Source organism: Papilio machaon, chromosome 13, assembly GCF_912999745.1.
Source record: "Papilio machaon chromosome 13, ilPapMach1.1, whole genome shotgun sequence".
NCBI classification, from domain to species: domain Eukaryota; kingdom Metazoa; phylum Arthropoda; class Insecta; order Lepidoptera; family Papilionidae; genus Papilio; species Papilio machaon.
The window spans coordinates 2,497,092-2,518,070 of NC_059998.1; the positions used below are offsets into that span (position 1 = coordinate 2,497,092).

General features: G+C 32.2%; 3 protein-coding genes across 4 annotated transcripts in view; all 3 read right to left on the bottom strand.

Annotated features, from left to right (window-relative positions):
- Positions 1 to 7,998, bottom strand: part of LOC106717912 (serine/threonine-protein kinase S6KL) — a 50,792-nt gene extending 42,794 nt beyond the window's left edge. Inside the window, exons 1-6 of the mRNA XM_014511871.2 lie at positions 7,782 to 7,998; positions 7,444 to 7,556; positions 7,075 to 7,300; positions 6,460 to 6,583; positions 3,362 to 3,469; positions 2,651 to 2,809 (exon numbers count right to left, since the gene is read on the bottom strand). Coding sequence (XP_014367357.2) covers positions 2,651 to 2,809; positions 3,362 to 3,469; positions 6,460 to 6,583; positions 7,075 to 7,300; positions 7,444 to 7,556; positions 7,782 to 7,871 — 820 coding nt within the window. The 5' untranslated portion in view covers positions 7,872 to 7,998. The remainder of the gene's footprint in view (positions 1 to 2,650; positions 2,810 to 3,361; positions 3,470 to 6,459; positions 6,584 to 7,074; positions 7,301 to 7,443; positions 7,557 to 7,781) is intronic.
- Positions 799 to 2,516, bottom strand: LOC106717914 (autophagy-related protein 101). Its single transcript, XM_014511873.2, has one exon. The coding sequence runs from the start codon at positions 2,386 to 2,388 to the stop codon at positions 1,729 to 1,731; it is 660 nt and encodes a 219-aa protein (XP_014367359.1). The 5' UTR covers positions 2,389 to 2,516; the 3' UTR covers positions 799 to 1,728.
- A 7,537-nt stretch (positions 7,999 to 15,535) lies between the features above and the next one.
- LOC106717784 (bifunctional coenzyme A synthase) lies at positions 15,536 to 20,590 on the bottom strand. 2 transcript variants are annotated; one of them, XM_014511698.2, is made up of 10 exons: positions 20,561 to 20,590; positions 20,058 to 20,239; positions 19,673 to 19,850; positions 18,668 to 18,844; positions 17,926 to 18,074; positions 17,369 to 17,572; positions 17,051 to 17,139; positions 16,553 to 16,718; positions 16,070 to 16,252; positions 15,536 to 15,796 (listed from the first exon to the last, which is right to left on the bottom strand). In XM_014511698.2, the coding sequence occupies exons 1-10, from the start codon at positions 20,577 to 20,579 to the stop codon at positions 15,593 to 15,595; spliced, it is 1,551 nt and encodes a 516-aa protein (XP_014367184.2). In that variant the 5' UTR covers positions 20,580 to 20,590; the 3' UTR covers positions 15,536 to 15,592. The 2 variants fall into 2 exon arrangements, with proteins under 2 accessions (XP_014367184.2, XP_045536572.1); XM_045680616.1 differs by lacking the exon at positions 20,561 to 20,590 and adding an exon at positions 20,302 to 20,386.
- Between the last annotated feature and the right edge of the window lie 389 nt (positions 20,591 to 20,979).

Consider the following 20,979-nt stretch of genomic DNA (forward strand, 5'->3'; position numbering starts at 1 on the left):
CATTTACCCTTCCCATCCTTTCTTTACAAGAATAAAGAATAGGAAGGGAAAATGTACTAAAACTAAACTATGTAAGTGTAATTACTTTCACACCACGCCAAATACAGAATATAATATGGATAAAATTAAGTTATGCGTAATGAAACTTAAACCTGCTTAATAAGCGTTTTATTTTTATATAAAGAGCCTATCATATATCTAATCATATTTATAATAGTTAAGATATTTTCGTATAGATTTATAAATTTGAATGTTCCCGCAGTTGAAATACGTACAGCCTCTTCTTTGGTGAATAAAACGCTGACAAATATAACTAGGAAAATGGGGAAAATCCTTCCCGATCGAGATGAATCATACACTAATTCTAGTCACAAAATGAGGTAGGAAAGTAAATCAGAACATCAATTATGGATGGACTTTTATCATAGAAAAAATATCCAAGAGACCATAAGAATTGTATTTGGAAAAATCTAAATTTAAACTTGAAAGTTTATGCTTCTGAAATGTATTTTCTATTGCGGTTTAAAGCAACATCGAATTATATAGAAGGTTAATAAACTATATACTAATATACTCATTTCTAATTCTATGCACCATTTTCTACGTTTAAAATTAGTCCTCTGAACACTATTTATTATTTACCGCTTTTATATCAATTTGGATTAAACATTAAATTTTATAAAGCTCTTAATATGTCAACCTTATCTACAAAGACAAAACTATATACTGTACAATATTTACATCTAACTATACTGTTAGTTATCATTTAATGTAATTTTAGATATTTATTATTAAATGTGAAACTTCAGTGTACTTTTTAATGTGGCATCGAATTAGAAATATCACAAAATAAGATTCATAAGACAGATTTGATCTCACATTTGACTTGGCACGCCGAGATCTAGAGTACACTTGCGCGCCACGTGCCAACTCAACTGTCGGAAACTATAATGTCAAGAATTAATATATTTTTAAAATAATTAAAATCCCTGCTCCGTGCAGTTTGTCTTAATAAATATTTATACGGAAAAAAATGGCAGAAATTTACTCTAATATACAATGTATACATAAATTATATCATTTATTTAAGCCGCTAACTTAAGATAGATAAGACAAATTAAATCTTAAATGATAGAAATGAGTGGACACATCAACCAGCTTCCGGAGCCAATGCTCTCAAATAATAAAGCTACAACTATTGTATTAAAGCTAACACTACAATAGAAAAACGAATATCACCAAATAAATATATCAATCAATAAAATAAAGACAAATTACACGAATTATTAGAAAATAATGAGTTAAATTATAGACTAGTTATGATCGGACCTATTTCTCTCAGTCTACATACATATACATAATTTTGTGCTAAATAAGTACATTATTACTATGAAATCACATACTAAATAATTCACACATTTCAAGTTATTATTTATTAAAAATATATAGTCAGAAAAACAACATCATAAGACTAATTATAATCTATTATTTACATTAATTGCCACACGTTATTAACGATTGCACATTACATGTTATACACCGTTAGTTTAAAATATATTCTATGACTAACGACTCCGCCAAACTTTACGAATGCACTATAATAATATACGAGAAAAATATAAAGGTGAAGTAAACGGTACTAATGGTTAATATCGACTTGGGAGATAAGAAATTACACAACTCATAGGTCAGCCACAGCTCCAATACGAAACATGGACACGCAAGTAGTCACAAGGACAGGGTATCGCGGATGAGTTTGCGCACTGTGTTTCCTACGGAGGTGGGCGGAGCGCCCGACAAGTTGTACTGGATCTTGAACAGGTAGGGCTGGATGTCCGCGTACGAAGTGTCGAATATCAGGTCGGCGTCGGAGCGGCTCGGCATCTTCGGCACGTACTCGTGCCGGTTGATGATCTCCGTGATGTGCACGATCTTGTCCTGCAGCATCTCGACGACGCTCTCGTGACGCGAGTGCATGTCGTGGTCGTTGCGCGTCTCGGTGAGCTCGCAGCACACCGTCCACACCTCCCAGGGCACACACTCGGGCTGAAAGGGCCAGCGCGCTCGCCTCTTCTGGAAGAACTCGAGACTGATGGAGCCGCGCGGCGGGCACGAGCTGGCGGTGCGCAGCATGTCCGAGAACTCGGAGATCTCCTTCTTGACGCATCTCCCGAGCGCGTCCGACTCGCAGCACACGTACGTAAAGTCTATGAAGTCGCAGTCGACGTCGATGTAGCTGACTGTGCGGATCGAGTAGCTCTCCTCGTTGTTGTACGTGAACTTGCCGCTGGACCGGTGGAAGAGCACCGTGTGGAAGATGCTCGCCACCACCTCGTCCACCTGCCGGCCCTCCATGGACATTTCGAAGGAGATGCTGCGGGCGTTCATGTCGCCGGCGTCACTGGCGGGCCGCGCGCCTCGCCGCTGACATAATCACCTCTCTCTGCGCCGCTAAGCACTGCCCGAGATAGTCTCGAGGGAAAAAGTGACGCGGCCGGCGCCGCACCGACCCATCTCACACTTAAACAATTCAACGAGTCAAATCCCACACTGAAATAGGAAAATGACCGTTTTAGTTATACCGTCGTACCTTTCATTTGTATCCGAACACAAGAGGATGACAAAAGTAATTTGAAAAAAAAAAACTTACCCATATATTTGAGAGTTCCACAGAGCGTGGTCGTCCGTGAGCCGATAGACAGCCACTTCGAAAGGCCAAAGTCAACAAGTTTAATGTGATACTCTGTATCCAAAAGTATGTTCTCTGGCTTCAAATCTCGGTAGATAACACCCGCATTGTGAAGAAAATCTGTAAATAATTCAATAATAAAAGATGAACGAAAACATATTTTGCGTTTTAGAAATTGAATTAATGATTACTTAAATGGGATCAACGGGCAGAATTGAGGTCAAATGTGGATTTATTGATAATAAAAATAACATTAACGTTTGTAGCAAAAATATGGGGTGGTTAAAAATTTTAAAAATCAATTTCATCTAACAAAAAATCAACAGAACAAGTTGATATTCAATTCAATTGTTTTAATATTATTTGAGACTGAATTAAATAGGAGCGAAGCTAACGTCTGGTAACCTTGAAAAAACATACATGAGATAACAAACTTGTTTAATAAAATTACGAAGAAAATAAAAAAATGTGTAGTACATTTGAAGTTTCGAATTTTTGTTATCAGGTTTTTTTGCCTAATAGCTATTTACTTTGTTGTTAGCTTAGCTCTTGTCACAAGACAAAATAATTTCAGTAAGGAGTGAAAAGTTAGAAAGACATATGGATACAACCAAAATTATACAACTCTAAGTATGAATGTTTACTAATATTATTGCTTTATCATACACTCACCTATAGCTATGGCAATCTCAGCAACAAACACTTTCACAAGTTCTTCGGGTAATTTCCTATATTTATCGAGTAAAGCTAGCAGTTCACCGCAGGGAATGTATTCTGAAACTACGAAAAAAAAAACATATATACTTCTTATGTAAATATTTGACACTGGTTGTTAATGACCTTTAAGCTATGTGTAATTAAGGAAATTCATTGTAATCAAATAGCCCAATGACACAATTAAAGCAGACCTGACCTCGTTTCTTTTATAAACACAAGTGAATAAGTCTGGCGATAATGTACAATACGACACGTTAATCATAAAGAGCATCCACCTTTGTTAGTAGGTCACTCCTTATCATTTTATAAATAATCACCAATGTGATAATTAATATAAGATTAAATAAATATTCAAATAATTGATAGAAGTACTTTTTTGATTTGTAAACATAAACCATTAAAGTTTTGTGACAGGACATAAGTATATTTTTAAATACTGAGCTGTATTGTGTTAAGAAAAAAAAAGCCAGAATGTACCAACCACATATCATATTAGCTATTGGACAAATAGTTATAAAAATAGAATATTAATAAGGATTGAAATTCAACACATTTTTAAAGCATTAAAAACATCTTTCCTCTTTACTCATAACATTGGCAGTGAAAAATTCAATGGGTGAAGTTTCCACTTCAAAATTTCCAACATATTAGAAATTGGAAAATGGAAGATCATAAGACGGAATGAAACAGCATTCACTATCTTAAAAATATTTATATAAAAGTAATAATTATCACATATTAATAAGGACAATTGTACATTTATATTGTAAACATATTTCCTTTAGACATTGTTAATAACTCACACAGATATGCCTATAATTAGACAGATAGTGGGGTCACAAGGTACCCAAGTGATTATCACGGCATCCCTAAGTGGTCTCTTTGAACTTTAGCCAATGCACATTATAATAATAATAAATATAATTAAATGCCATGTTTATTTAGGTAATAGGTATAAACATTTTCCAAAGATGTGTGATGTAGCAACAAATATGCCAGTAGTGTTAAACGGAAAATAATAAGCTTAGGATTTCAGATACGATAATGATTTATTTAACATTAGCCGTCCGCGACTCCGTCTGCACATTGAAAAAAGCTTAATAAGTAGCCTGAGATGTTATGGATATACCTTGTAACAAAAATCCATCTAAACATTCGCATTTATAATATTAGATTAAGAGCTAAGATTTGCCCAAAGCATTTTCTTATATTAGTCTAAGATCCCGCTGCAGGATTGGTGTGCTCATCGACTTTTTGTTTAAAACCAAATTTTTATGTTTATTTATAGTTAAGAGAATATATATTTACTAGGGTGCCTATCAAAATTTGGCCGCCATTATTTTTAAAAAAAATATTTTTAATTGATTTTTGGTAAAAAATTTCGTTTATTTATTTTTTAAATAAAATAACGTCTACATAACGGTAATTAATATCAAGATTCTAAAAAATCACGGTTGCCGTTGCGCACCTGGCCGCACCTCTTTGCAGCCAGGTGTAAACAGGTATGATTTCGATAAATTTATACGTTTATAACCTATTTTTATTAATTATATGTCAAATTAAAGCTAATTTTTTTCTATTAATTATCATATAAAGTTGCTCAATTAAATCTGGCCGCAAATAAGGGTTACTGGCTGTTAAAGATAATAAATATTTAAGGTAGAGTGAAAGAGAGTTAGCGCGTAACATCATTTGTCAGACGAGGACAGCGATTGCCGGCTGTGCGACGCTTTTAAGCCATTGCGCATGCGTCGAACGTTAGTGTTCTCAACCACCGGGGAGTAATAGAGACGACTTATAATAAATACTCCAAAAAATATGTAATTTTTTTCAAAATGACAAATTTAAAAATTGCAACAAAAAATTAATATTGATTTGATATATCGACGGTCTAGTTAGGAATTTGTCTAACTCCTTATTTTTTAGAGGGTGATTTTTTAACATTTTGATGAAGCAATAATCCAATTACAAATTATTTGAATGATTCAAACTTAAATATTATATCTCTATTAGATATAAATAACAATAATTTTAAATGGTTTTTTAAAATGATAATAAATTTTGAAGTAATTGTTTTTTTTCGTACAAATAAAAGATTCTCTAAAAAGGAGTTAGATAATTTGCTAATTAGAACGTCGATATTTAATATTAATTTAAAAAATAAAAAAATAAAACCAAGGTGACTTAAGTAAAAGAAAAATAACAATGTAAATATAAAACGTTGTTTATTACGAACTCCAAAACAGCGTGGTTTTTATGTTAGAATAAAAATGCCGCATCTGTTCAGTTGAGAACACTAACGTTCGACGCATGCGCAATGGCTTAAAAGCGTCGCACAGCCGGCAATCGCTGTCCTCGTCTGACAAATGATGTTACGCGCTAACTCTCTTTCACTCTACCTTAAATATTTATTATCTTTAACAGCCAGTAACCCTTATTTGCGGCCAGATTTAATTGAGCAACTTTATATGATAATTAATAGAAAAAAATTAGCTTTAATTTGACATATAATTAATAAAAATAGGTTATAAACGTATAAATTTATCGAAATCATACCTGTTTACACCTGGCTGCAAAGAGGTGCGGCCAGGTGCGCAACGGCAACCGTGATTTTTTAGAATCTTGATATTAATTACCGTTATGTAGACGTTATTTTATTTAAAAAATAAATAAACGAAATTTTTTACCAAAAATCAATTAAAAATATTTTTTTTTAAAATAATGGCGGCCAAATTTTTATAGGCACCCTAGTAAATATATATTCTCTTAACTATAAATAAACATAAAAATTTGGTTTTAAACAAAAAGTCGATGAGCACACCAATCCTGCAGCGGGATCTTAGACTATATCTTCAATATAGGGAAATAATTTATTGATAGTATAACCAATACAAGGCTAAAGATGTTTCACAATTTTATTAACTTTCAATTTTGATCCATTTTTTTATGTACTTAAATGTCAGATATCAACTCTTACTAATACTATAATGTATGGATCCATAATTTTTATATAATCCCTATTTTATTCAGTTCAAATACTAGTATAAACTTACCAATATAAAGTGTTTTCTTTGTCTGCCAACGGGAGATAGCGTTCGCAATGAAGCAATGGTGTCCGCAGGCAGACTGTATACGTGCTTCTTCCTTCACTTGACTCACAGCCCTTTCAGTAACTACCTGAAAACAACAATGCCTAATGGTTACTTACTATTATCTGTTAAAAGGTTGTCGAACCATAGACAATAAAGAGTAAAATCTAATAATAGAACTTATAACACTTATTTAAAACTAGCTTATTATGTATAATCTATGAGAGTTTCATGAGAAAAACCTTATTCTGTCAAGAAATCATTGCAGTGGCCTTTGATATTCAACCTAAATACTAAAGTTGTATTACATTTAGATAGATAAATTAAAAATGCATAATGGACACACACACAACCATTAATTTTTATTTTTATAGTTTGCAAAGATATACCATATGGCATTTATTACTGTTGCCACATTCAGTGGTATCAGGGTAGAGATGGTCATCATTTACATACTCTCTTACATCTTAAACAAAATTAATTTTAATTTTATCAATATGATGTTTATGTAAATCAGACATTTTGAAAATAAACAAAATCATATCAATAACCAATGAAAATTAAATAAAAAATCTATACCTTTGATTTACTGAGCACTTTTAGTGCATATTCTTTCCCATCATTCTTCTTAACTTTTATGACTTCTCCAAAAGCACCCTTAGCAATTGCCTCAACAACTTGAAAATCTTTTTGTAATAGGTCAGTTGTAATTGGAAATTCAGGTAGAAAAATGGACTCTTTGTGAGCAACAGGCCAAGCTGTTTTGCTTGCTTCCAACTGGTTGTTTATTGTTGTATCATTCCATCTGAAATATTTGTTGCATTAAAATCAATTAAATATCATGTTTTAATCACTTATTTGCCGATATATCAATGTCGTTGGTAACATCCGTAAAATAGCAAAAGAAGATATTCATTTCATGGTAAAACGTATATATGTTCCACTAACCTTCGTCTAGAAACTCGAGACCAAGGTCGCGATGCGCTGTACACGGACTGGTTACTCGTTAGGCTAACGAAGGAACGCCCGCTAAGATTGCCCACGAAATGGGACAGACTAAACTATGTACAAAAATATATTATTGTCAATAATCACCTGTTCGAGTAACAAAGACATCCGAAACAAAAGAAATGTATTGTAATAGTACGATCATTGTGTATAAAAAATTGCAGAACGATGTTAGATTAATTAAGTCTAATATTATGCTATGAGTAACAAAGCGTTTATATTACGTATGTTCAGCTGAGAATGACATTAGCAAGTTTTCGTTTCATTGTAAATTATACCTGACTTGTAAATGCTTGGGCGTCTCGGTTTGAATAAGTTGCCTGTTTATGGTCCCTGTACTGATTACTTTTGTTGTGCGAATTTCCCATTAAACTTAGTTTTTTATTAAGCGTTGAGTGTATTATTTTTGTATTTTACTTTTTGTTATACCAACAAATCCATCTTTTCTTTGTACCATAATAAATCAAGATCCGCCCATAAACAAATATGCCAAATAACCAGAGACAAATCAATTGTACCTTGCAAAGAGTATACAACGATAAAAATTAAGGTTGAAAATAAAGCATGATATTAAAGATTTTAAAAATAAAGAAAAGAAAGTAAGGATTCAAAAAATGTTTAACATATTTCAAATACAATCGTTATATTTTTATCTATTTTATAGATAGATCAAGCTACAGTGAAATATGTTGACTCACGCGTCGCCACTTTCGATAATATATGGTTTATAGCTATAGCTGAATAAATTTTAGAACTTTTATGTTTCATATTATAAGATGGCAAACGAGCAAACAGCCACCGGAATTCTCCGAAATAGTGAAGCAACCGCTGCCCATGGACATCTGCAATTTCAGATGTGTTGTGTACCTTTAATTAACGTGAAGTGGAAATATTCTCTTTCTGTGCTTTCTCACCTCCGTCAAATCCACTTCCCATCCGTTCCTTTCACGAATAGGGGGGAAGGGAAAGGAGAATAGATAAAAGGTTTTATGAGGAGGCAATTTCAATTTCAAAAAAGGTTTTATTGATAAAAATTTATTACGTTATTACTTTACACATTTAAAACAATATTCAATATGTCCAACACTTGCACAGCAATTTCAAAATTCGTAAAAGTTATGAATTCTTTACCTTAAAACTTAATTATAACTATTTGGTACACTATAAGTTTGACGCTAGAAAAGTATTTTTTATTTTCTACATAGTTTAACGTTTTTAGAACAGCAATTCTTCATTTCTTTGATGAGTTTAATTGATATTTCACACAGAAACGTAATAAAACTAATTGCAAGAAGTAGACCATAGCATTTATAAATTCCTTCCACGTCCTCCCAGCCCATCGCTCGCACTGGCGCTTCTTCTTTGATTTCCGTAAATCTGTACTGCTCCCATTTGTTAACTAAACCCGCTTCAACTATAGCTAAAATATACTTGTTGTACACTTCTGTTATAGCAGAATTTCTTTGGAATAACATATTCAGGTAATGTCCATGAGCTCTGTCTTTGGCTACGTGTAAATACTGTTCACCCTTCTCATTCATTTTGTTTCTTTCCAAATATTTGCAAACCGCACAATCCAACAAACAAAATCTATGACTATCGTTACTCATCTTTTTCACACAACCGAATAAATCTTTGTTTGAAACTAGTCTTGAATTAATAGCTCGATAAACTTCTTTATGATCCGGTAGTATGACATCAGGCGACGCCATACCTTCGACGATGTAACCCTTTTCCGCAATATCTTCAAACGTGTCTACTTCTTTGCCTCTCTTAGCAGCAGAAAAGAACGAAATAATAGCTGCTTGAGTAGAGAAGTTAATAATGAAGAAACTCCAAAGAGATATGATAAAGAAAATACGAAATGAACCTCGTTTGGGTGGATTGTAAAGACCAATAGACAGTATGGTCCTTACGGTATTGACGAGGTCTTTCCCTGCCTGGTCTAAGGTAACGCGTTGACGTTGCTCTATGTTAAATATAAAGAAAACAAACCAAGAACACAAAAAGCATAATAGGAATTGAAGAACCAGTCCTAAATTGTTAATTAACAATTTTTGATCGAACAGAACAGTTTCAAAATCAGCACGATGCGCAAGGAAACATACTCCACTTTCCTTGTATGGGAAGGTATTATCTATTTCTACGAGAACTAAATCGAATTGGTAAACAGGGAATAGAAATAAATCAAATTTTCTATGTGAAAAGGCAAAAATCATTTGAATGTTCAAGTCATAATCGAAAGGTTCTTTAATTTTTCCTTCAGCAGGTGACAGGTCTAGTGTGAAATTCATTAACTCAGCCATTGTGTTCCAAACCATGGCATCCCTTTTATGCAGCGTATAAGATCCATCGCTGTTATTTCGTATTTCTAGAAAAGGTAATACTTCGGCGCCGAATGCTCTTAGTGGGTAGCCGTGAAAATCTTTTACCTTGCTCTCGAACAAGTTGATTTTTTGCAATACTGAAGTATTGTAATAATCAAATAAAAGCGTTTCATATCCAAGGCAAGTACCAAAAAAGTTTTTTCGTACTTTAGATTGAATAGGGATATTTTCACAACCCTCTTCGCACGTAAAGCCTGTTTCAAAGTTATCAAACGGCATGCCTATTTTCTTCGCCAATTTGCAACCGTACACATTCTTATATCGGTAAGGTTCACTTGTATAGGGATTAAAATATGACACCAACAGCATATCTTTAAAATCATCATACTGAATTATAATAACATTGATTGCTCTGTAGTACCACAGTATATAAAACAGTTTGGCCATCATTTGTCTGTCTTCAAGTGTATGATAGTATAAAATGACATTGGCTAATGGATGCCAATATGGTAAAGAAACCACTTTAGTCATCACATCCTCGAACTGCTCAAAGTTTATACAGTCGATGACAATGAAATTGGAATGGTAGGGTACAACATCTTCTATGTCATAATCATCTTCAACATCTAAATTCGAAATAGAAAAAGTTAGATTTAGTTCCTGCACTTTACTGTAGAAATTGTCGGGTAGATGTCCAAAGCAGAGAATGTTGTTCCATCCGTTTGTTTTCAAATTATTTATAACTATATCAACCTGGAATTTAAGTTACAAAAATAAGCTTACGTATATTGCTTTTTGATAGTAACGTATATACTTACAATAATTTCTATTCTTTGGTCCTCTTTATCAGGTCTTAACAAAAAGTTTTCATTTGCATTAACCGTAGTAATTTTTAAAAATACTATCGCAAATAAAGTAAATAAATTCATGTTAATTGGAAAAGCGAACAAATTCTATATGTAGCAACTGTGACGGTATCCAGTGATATGATTAAGAAAGAACAAGCGTAGGTTCCAATTACATTTGTTGTAACATCAGACAATAATCTAATATCCCATTAAGAATGGTTTCCACTACTTTAGATAATGCTGCATGATATGCTGCCTAACGTTATGTCGTTTTCAATCATATTACCTAGATTACTCTGAGAAATATTTAATCTCATATATATACACGTACACACATATATAAAATATATTCAGATAACTTGACAGTAAATAGCATCAATTTTGTTGATCATACGTATATGATTTATATGTACCTACATTTATTTGAAAAACATTAAGTACATTTTCTCTTATCTTATCTTAACACAACAATAAATCGTAAACGACTGAATAAGAGCATCATTTAATAAAGGTGGCCAAATTTTTATGATGTGTCGTTGTACTTCACGCTTGAAAGGGTAACAAGTCTAATAAATTTTGTCGAAGACACTAAGTACGTTTTCTCAAAATGGATGATGGTCCTGATTAAAAAGGTTGTGACAGTAATGACAAATTATTAGACGAAACACATCGATGCTCCACATAATGTGGGAAACAGGTGATAATATTAAGATTTTAAAACACATAGAAATAACACGATCAGATGTAAGGTGTATTTTTGGATTTTCTATACAGGTTTGTGTTTGTTTTCCCAAGTAGGGTTAACGTAAGGCAGGCGGACGGCCGTAGAAAGTTAAGCCAAATCTTTAAGGTTTATAAAACCTTGCGGCACACAAGAGTCCCACATGAGTGGGAAAAGGCCAGCGGGATGATGATATTATAGGTTTGTGATATTCCTAGGATATCAAAGTTGAATTCTGATGTAGCTAACTATGACTACCGGTAGTAGACTAGGATTAAAAATAGTAAAACATAAAAAAGGTTAAAGAAGCAATTCAATCAAAATCAATTTATATGTAGCTAGTTCTATTTTATTGAATAAGTTCACAAAACACAATAAAGAGTTCGCATAACATCGTCTTTCCAAGCAAACAAATAATAACCTCTAGTGTATTATAAACTGTAAGCGAAAAAGACGAAAAATAACAATTTTTTTATATCTCATTGGTAGGAAAGATCCAAAAAAAATCTTACCAAACTTTTTTTATATTCTTACTTTTTAACTTTTTCGAACAATACTGTCCAATATTAAATATGAATTTGATTGAAATTTCACAAAAGAATAAACCAATGCTTAAGATAAGAAAGAAAGCATAGCATTTGTAAATTCCTTCCACATCCTCCCAGCCCATGGCTCGCACTGGCGCTTCCTCCTTGATTTCAGTAAATCTGTACTGCTCCCATTTGGTGACTAAACCCGCTTCAACTATAGCTAAAATATATTTATTGTACACTTCTGTTATCGCTGAATGCTTTTGGAATAGCATGTTCAAGTGATGCCCATGTGCTTTATCTTTAGCCACATGTAAGTATTGCTGTCCCTTGTCGTTCATTTTGTTTCTTTCCAAATATTTGCTGACCGCACAATCCAACAAACAAAATCTACGACTGTCATTATCCATTTTCTTGACGCACCCAAATAAATCTTTATTTGAAACTAATCTAGAGTTAATCACACGATATATTTCTTTGTGATCAGGGAGAATAAGGTCAGGCGATGCCATACCTTCCACCATATATCCTTTAGCAGCGATATCTTCAAATGTGTCTACTTCTTTGCCTCTCTTAGCAGCAGAAAAGAATGATATAATAGCTGCTTGAGTAGAGAAGTTAATAATAAAAAAACTCCAAAGTGATATGATGAAAAAAATACGAAATGAACCTCGTCTCGGTGTATTATCAAGACCCATGGATAAAACTGTTTTTACTGCGCTTACAAGATCTTTACCAGCTCGATCGAAACTAATCCGTTCACCTTGTTCAATGTTAAATATAAAGAAAACGAACCAAGAGCCTAAGAAGCAAAATAAAAATTGGACAACAATACCTATATTGTTAAGTAACAATTTTTCGTCGAATAGAATCGTTTCAAAATCAGCACGATGTGCTAAAAAGCAAACGCCACTATCCTTATAGGGAAAAGTATTATCTATTTGGAAAAGGACTAAATCATATTGATAAACAGGAAAGAGAAACAAGTCAAATTTTCTATTTGAGAATGCAAATATCATTTGAATGCTTACATCATAATCAAAAGGTTCTTTTATTTTTCCCTCGGCAGGTGACAGGTCTATTGTAAAGTTCATCATCTCAGCCATTGTGTTCCATACCATTGCGTCTCTCTTATGCATCGAGTAGGTTCCGTCGCTGTAATTCTTTATTTCTAAAAATGGTAACACCTCAGCACCAAACGCCCTGAGAGGATATCTGTGAAAATTCTTTGCTTTGTTCTCAAATAAATTAATCTTCTTCAATGTTGACGTATCATTGTAGTTCGCGGAAATTGTCTCAAATCCTAGACAAGTACCAAAAAAATTACGCCTAACTTTCGATTTGAGGGGTATGTTTTCGCAACCTTCTTCACAAGTGAACCCAGTTTCAAAGTTATCAAACGGCATGCCTATTTTCTTCGTCAACTTGCAGCCGTACACATTCTTATATCGGTAAGGTTCACTTGTATAGGGATTAAAATATGACACCAACAGCTTATCTTTAAAATCATCGTACTGAATGATAATAACATTGATTGCTCTGTAGTACCACAGTATGTAAAACAGTTTGGCCATCATTTGTCTGTCTTCAAGTGTATGATAGTATAATATGACATGGGCTAATGGATGCCAATATGGTAAAGAAACCAATTTAGTCATCACATCCTCGAACTGCTCAAAGTTTATACAGTCGATGACAATGAAATTGGAATGGTAGGGTACAACATCCTCTATGTCATAATCATCTTCAACATCCACATTTGAAATAGAGAAGGTTAGATTGAGTTCTTTTACATTGCTATAAAAGTTGTCGGGTAGACGTCCGAAACATAGAATATTGTTCCATCCGTTCGTTTTTAAATTTCCCTTGACTATGTCAGCCTGTAATTAAAAAAGTAATTTTATCTCCCTTCCATTTTTCATGAAATACAGAAAAAAACACTAGCATAGTGTTTACACAATACTTACTATAATCTGAATTCTTCTGTCACTTTTATCTGGAACAATTAATAAATTTTCTTGACCATTGATTTCAATCACTCCGAAGTATATCATCATAAGTTTGAGGACAATAGACATGACCATACTCAAAGCAAAACTTAGTGTTGTAGTTCCAAGTGGTGTTGCTCCTCGACTACTTTGTATTAAATACATGAAGTAATGTAGAATGATAGAACGATATAAAAACAAGTATATGAGCTGATAAGTTCAAAAAATTCCAGTACTTTAGCTAATGTAATGTGATTCCAAGATTTCTGACTTCAATCAAATATACCATAAATATTTTGAGAAGTAATTAGGCTTGCGTTGTATAAACTATTCAAGAGTTAAATGACACGCACGTGTAATACTTACCGTTTGTCTTCGTTAATACTATTTTATGGTAAAGAAGCACCATAAAATAGGATTTTTTAGTTTTTAGTAAGCCCTAAAACGTAATTTTTTATACGCCCTTTCCTTCATAAAGTACAATTTCCCATCCTTTATTTATAGGAAAAGGGTAGAAAGGGGAAGTGGACAAGAATTTAGCCTCCGACACGCACATCCTTTAGACGAAATTGGGAATTACTTCCACTTCACGACTGTCTTCTGTGTGGTCATATTGCACCAGTCGAGCCGGATTCGTGAATCAGCTAATTGTAACCTCAAAAATAGTTAATGTACGTATTGTAAATAAAAAAAAAACAATCGTTCTATTTACAAAAATATTTATTTCAATAACTATATTTTCTAGCCAACCAGTAATTCTAATTTTTTTACTGAAAAAGTATAAAACAATATATTTCTATTCTTATAATATAAGGCTAAAAAGTTAGAATATTTATATTGCTTATCATTTTCATAAAATTTATTTGCTAGAAAAAGTTTCAAAGTACAGACCGAGGGCAAATTTAAACTATTTTATACTATTTTACATTAGGTATTTTTAAAAATACTTTGGCCATAGATTTTTAATCCTCGCTGAAAATATATAGATATTACAAAGTGCGAAAAGTATAAATTGTATAAATAATAAACAGTGAATAGAAAGTTTTAGTGGAGATTAACTTGAAAATGCAAATTAACTTGATTATAACAGTAAATTAACACTGGCGAATTACATGTGCATAACATATCCCTCAGGGAATACAATGGAAATTGCTGTAGAAACTTGCTATAATAAAAACGAATAAAGTTATCATTGACTAAATATTTATAATCTTTTACCATCGGTAAAGTGGAAAAATTGGGAATGCAACAAATGTGACAATTAAAACTTAAAATAATATTCGTTTAATAAAAATTATAAAAGATACATAGAAAATCCTCAGACCCTAAAATTAATTATAAAATTTAAAAACTGGAAATATAATAATTTTATTGCGGCAATAAAAAATGACACCGGTTACTTCTTTCACATGTGTAATATTTTCCCATTTCGTGCAAATTCAATTTAAATGGCAACACTAAAGCGATAGTAGCGACGAATTCATAGACAATTTATTTTTTAAAATCGACATATTTTAGTAATTTCAGGTACATTCATGCGAGCCACTTACAAAGCGCAAGCGGCTGTTCTATTTTTTTTTAATGAAAAATTATTTTAATAACATTTTTGAACTTGTGTAAACATTTTAACAGATTATATAAACTATATTTATATATTAAAACAGTAATAAATACTTTACATAGTAGTATTGGTGTTCAGATATTTCTGCAAATGTTCCCAGGCTTTGTCTATCTGGGATTGTGTATATTCATAGCTCCAATACGGACTGAAAACAATATTAGCGGCGGCCACTTGCTCGGAATTTGATACTTGAGCCTCCACACGTTGTCGTGCTTCCTCTTCTGACAGATTGTTTCGCTCCTGAAGTCTTTTAATAGCCTATTTCAATATTAATTATATTATTAGTTACAAGTATTAGATAAGATCTTACTTATTGTAAGTCGATGACAGTCCTAATAACAAATTGCCTTGTCCTTTTAAGTACCACTTTTATTATTAGAGGATAAAGGGCAACATTTTGTTTCGCAAACATCACTTTTAGTATATGGTTTATTCTTTAAAGTCTCCTTTATAGATATAAAGATTACGATATATCTGAAAATTTAAGACACTGAAAAAAAAACTATATTTCTGTAGAATGTGTCAAATTACCTCATTAGGTGGTATAATAACTGCCCACAGTTGGTGGCAGTAGTGGTACCACTTAGCCCGCACCATAACAGCTGCCTCCATCACAACCACTTCGTAACCTTCTTGTCCTAGCGCTTTGATGCGTCGCTGTGTCTCCTCTATCACAGCCGGCCATACTATCTGATTCAATCTTTCCAGTTCATTCTGAAAGTTAACCATTCTTGTCACCGCCATACTATCAGATACGGATTTACAGATTTGGATTTAATTTTTGTATTTAGCTACGGTTGCTGTTAAAAAACTGAGGTGCTTATGCAATTTTTACTCAGATCCTTTTAGTCGTTTTGGAGATACATAGGAATATACATCCATCCATACATCTAAACTTTTGCTTTCAAAATATTAAGATTAATCTTTATTGATGTATTTCCGTAAAATGCGGATTATGGCAAAAAAAATTGCTATCAGATTGCAAAGCAAAGCTCTTTTTACGAATTTTCTTACCTTATCACTAAATACTATTTGTCCTAGTTTCCGTCTGTCGACTTCACCGTTTTCTGTGATGATATGTTCACCAAAAGCTTCCGAAAGGGTCCGGTTGAGTGGCAGACCGGGCTTATATAAGTCGTGAGCGATCAAATCACAGTTTATAACCGCAGCCCCTTTTAATCTAGTAATAATAATAATAACAGCTTTATTGTGACATTCATTTATATATATTTAGGTTATAGCATTGGCAACACCTTCCACGTTTAGTGTCTAAATGGAGAGAAAAAAACATTACATTTAATCTTAACAAAATAATAAATATCTGAAAACACTTAAAAATTACATTAAATATTTAAATAACTTTCGAGGTTTTTTTATTTAAGTATAATTTTTTAATATGTCAAAAGAGAAATTAAATTAAAGTGGGGAAATATTTTTTTTTAAAGAAAAGAATACGTTTATTTAAATTAAATAAAAAAACAATTTTTCTGTAACAATAACAATTTTTCTTACTTTAATTTCTCAGCAATATTGCTCTTTCCACTGGCAATACCGCCAGCTAATCCTATGACATAAGGCCGCGATGGTATACGGGGATTTGGCTGCAAGTTAAATAATAACCATTGAACGATTACATCGACATACCCAACTCGTCGGTAAACTAGTAGTTGAACCAGATAGTCAACTAGTTGATTAACTACCTTTTTCAACTAGTTGGTTAACTGTATGTTGAACTAGTTGATTAAATGTGCGATCAACTAGTTAGTTAACCAATTGCTTTATGGACTGTTTGTTGGTTGATTTATATGTTTATTACCTTCTATCTCTTACCTCCGGCTCCTTTAGCAACGTTCCTAGTAACCTCATCCTCTTATTACTTGAACTGACTTTGGTTTCTTCTTCGGCTGAATGTCTGGTGGCCAGATCCTCAGCTAGACCTATTACATACATATCGAGGGGACGAAGGCCATTTTCCTCTCGTTTCTCGTTGATTTTAATTCCACCTCTTTTTGTTTCCTCGCTTGTCACTATCAACTTAAGTTATGAAATTAATAAAAGAAAACAGAATAGGTACAGTGCCATAAAATAGATTGTAATTGGAAATTCATTTATATTTTGAAGTATTTGAAACTAAACTTACATATAAACGGTTAAAACACGTATATTTGTCCGGTGTCCGACTAGTTTCGAGCACGTCAGGGGTCCTTCATCAGGGTGAGTGGGACTGGTATGAAAGGCGGTTGGCTCGAAACTAGTTGGTGCCGACACTAGACAAATATATGTGAGTGTTTTAGCCGTTTATATATAAGTTTATGACAGTGTCTTACGAAAGTTTGAATAATTTATGTTTGGTAGGTAAGTAATTATTTATAATAGACATATCTTACCTCATACCTCGGATCAGATTTAGTAGGTCCGTATAAATCTTGTATTGGTTCAACTTTATACTCAAGATCCGGATTTATATCAGTTAAAAAGTCAAGCACACCCTTTATTCTTTTTTCAACAGGCTCGATTAACTCCCATAGAACTTTCGCTGAAACAAAAGTACTGTCAAATGAATAAAAATGTATGATAGAAAATATCTTAATTTTTACACCAATAAAATAAACAACATAATATTAAACTAATGACTTTAACTACATGTTACATGTTACATGTAACATATGTTACTACATATTAAACATAACCATGAAATAAAAAACAGCTATTTTTAAATTAAATATATAAAAAAGAAGTCTAGACAGATGGCAATGTAATTATAACATACATACTGCACACAAATCTAGTAATTTTTAGCCAGAATTTGAAGGAGAGGTTTATGGGATACAACTTATAGAATCATAACATATGCAAAAAAGCTAAAGTTTTTTTAAAGATTATAGTTATCATTCGAATAACAGCTATATCTGACCAATTAGTTTAAATAAAAATATCGAACAGTAACTGCTGCAATTTGTCATCAATTGGTGACATTTAGTGTAGATTACATACTAAATTCATACTAAGAGAGACCACTTAACAACTCTGAGGGTGTCAGTTAGTAAATGGAATTTATAAGATTCTAAATTAATTGCATAGCCACAGAGCTAATGTTCAGTGATAGACATGGCCAACAAAATTTCTTACATTGAATCATATTTACATCAGTTACCCCAACTGTCACATGTTTGGTTGCACGCAGAGCCGCCTGCGACAACAGGATCTTATGACCATTGTGTAGTCTATCAAATGTACCACCGACTGCTACATACTCATAGGTCTTCATGTTTTCTTCGGCAGATACTTTATCTGATATTTGACTATCTGTGAAAATAGAAACAATTGTAACACATCAGCGAAAATGACCATAAATTTATAAAACAATAAATTATATCCTCTGCAATCTTACTAAGCTAATATCTATATATATAAAAGAAAGTCGTGTTAGTTACACTATTTATAACTCAAGAACGGCTGAATTGATTTGACTGAAAATTGGTGGGCAGGTAGCTTAGAACCAGGAAACGGACATAGGATAATTTTTACCCCGTTTTCTATTTTTTATTCCGCGCGGACGGAGTCGCGGGTAAAAGCTAGTTATACATAAGTAAGTTTAGATGGATGGATGATAGTTATTACGTAACTCCAGAACTACTGAACAGATCTCACTGAAATTTGGCATAGATGTAAAACATATTGTGGAAGAACACATAGGCTACTAATAAAGTTTTTAAATTTGCAGCTAAGTTGGGGGCGAAAGCTAGTATCTTATATAGTCATGTAATTGATTCCAACATGCCACAGATAATGCTAAAAAGGTATGTAGAAAAATGTATTAAATATCATAACTCCATTTATATAAAACATCTAATAATCTAGTTTTGTTCTAGATTTCATCCAGCTATTCATCACCCATTCTGTACATACATCCAAACTTTTTCATTATAATATTTATATCAATGAGTGCAACAGATAATTGTATTATAAGAAACTTCTTATCTTTTTCTAGACATTGATAAAACTTACATAACTTAAAAAATCCAAGCCTAATGAATATTAAATAATATTTACTTTATTTTCTAGAATTTATTACATAATACTTGAAAATGGGTTACAACTGCTTATTGTATTTTACAACATTAATATACTTACCAAAATTTTTAACTTTACAGCCAGGTTCTAAATTATTTACAGAATTCTTGAGTTCTTCAATATGTTTGTCCAATTCATTTTCATATAGTATGAGATCTATTGCATGATTTGTTTGTATTCTCTCACCTGATTTAATTGGTTTCAACATCAATCTTACATCTGTATTTTGTGAAGATGCCTGTATTTGAAATATCTTATTAGAAAATTTAATAATCTAGTAATTATAAGAATGTTTATGCAATAAAATTGAAAATATTCATAGGACTTATACAAAACATGGTTTACAAATTAACAATTTTTTAGTTCCCTTGTATTATTATTTGATGAAATTGTAACATTGTATTCCCAAAATATTAAAAACTGTGACAGCAGTACTTATACTTACATTACTATAGATGTTAACAATTTGCTTGCTTAATATGGGCAATAAATTTCCTGATTCACCATTAATTTTAATATATAATATATTTTTAACTGATTTTATGGCTTTAGACACTAAATTGTGGATCTTTGCTGTGTTTGCAACAAAAACCAAGCCATTCTTAGCCATTGTCTCCAGTTCTGAAACTATAATTATAGTTAGTTTGTAATAGCTTATTAAATAGCTGTTTTATTATTGTAGTACCTACCTGTATTTGTATTAATTAAAATATATGAAATAAGAACTGATATGGATACAATAGCAAGTGATACTAGATAAACTGAGTTGAACATTGTTCAAAGTCCACATTAGTCCACAGATTCTATCGTTAGCTATAAGCTATGATAATGCGTGAATTCAAAATTTAGTGCACTATTACCACAATTCATTTTATTAAACTACTTTTATATAATTATCACATTAAGGTGACGTACAATTTATGAAAATATAAGAAAAGTATATATTACCTAAGTGAATAAAATGCATATATATATATCTTTAAGTGTATAAATAAAATAGATTATATAAGAAAATGTCCATGTAAATAAAATTCTCTTATCACTTAATCACTAATTGTCAATAAACTAACCTTTAAAACTTTAAATCTAACCTATAAGAAAAATAAATGACACTTGACATCTTGACTTTTTTTGGAAGGTTTTTAGGGCCTGGTTACGAAACCTTTAAGCCTCTTGATATGAAGAAAGCATAGACTCCAAACAGTGATATTTTCATTTGCACCAATGTTTACCTTTGTTTTGTAAAAGTTAATAAACAATCCAACCACAAACGGATGTCTGTTTACAATACTATAAGAATATTTTTACGCGGGAATTTGTGAATATATAAAAAAACTGTCAATGACGAAAATTGGTTTGTATGTTGA

What these genes read in the sequence shown, in the direction of transcription:
- LOC106717914 (XM_014511873.2), bottom strand. Translation starts at nt 2,388, where the DNA reads ATGAACGCCCGCAGCATCTCCTTCGAAATGTCCATGGAGGGCCGGCAG.
- LOC106717784 (XM_045680616.1), bottom strand. Translation starts at nt 20,386, where the DNA reads ATGTTCAACTCAGTTTATCTAGTATCACTTGCTATTGTATCCATATCA. An exon ending in CTGTAAAGTTAAAAATTTTG is followed by an intron (nt 18,845 to 19,672) that starts GTAAGTATATTA and finishes CTATTTTCACAG; the next exon opens with ATAGTCAAATATCAGATAAA. An exon ending in CGTTGCTAAAGGAGCCGGAG is followed by an intron (nt 17,140 to 17,368) that starts GTAAGAGATAGA and finishes TTTAACTTGCAG; the next exon opens with CCAAATCCCCGTATACCATC.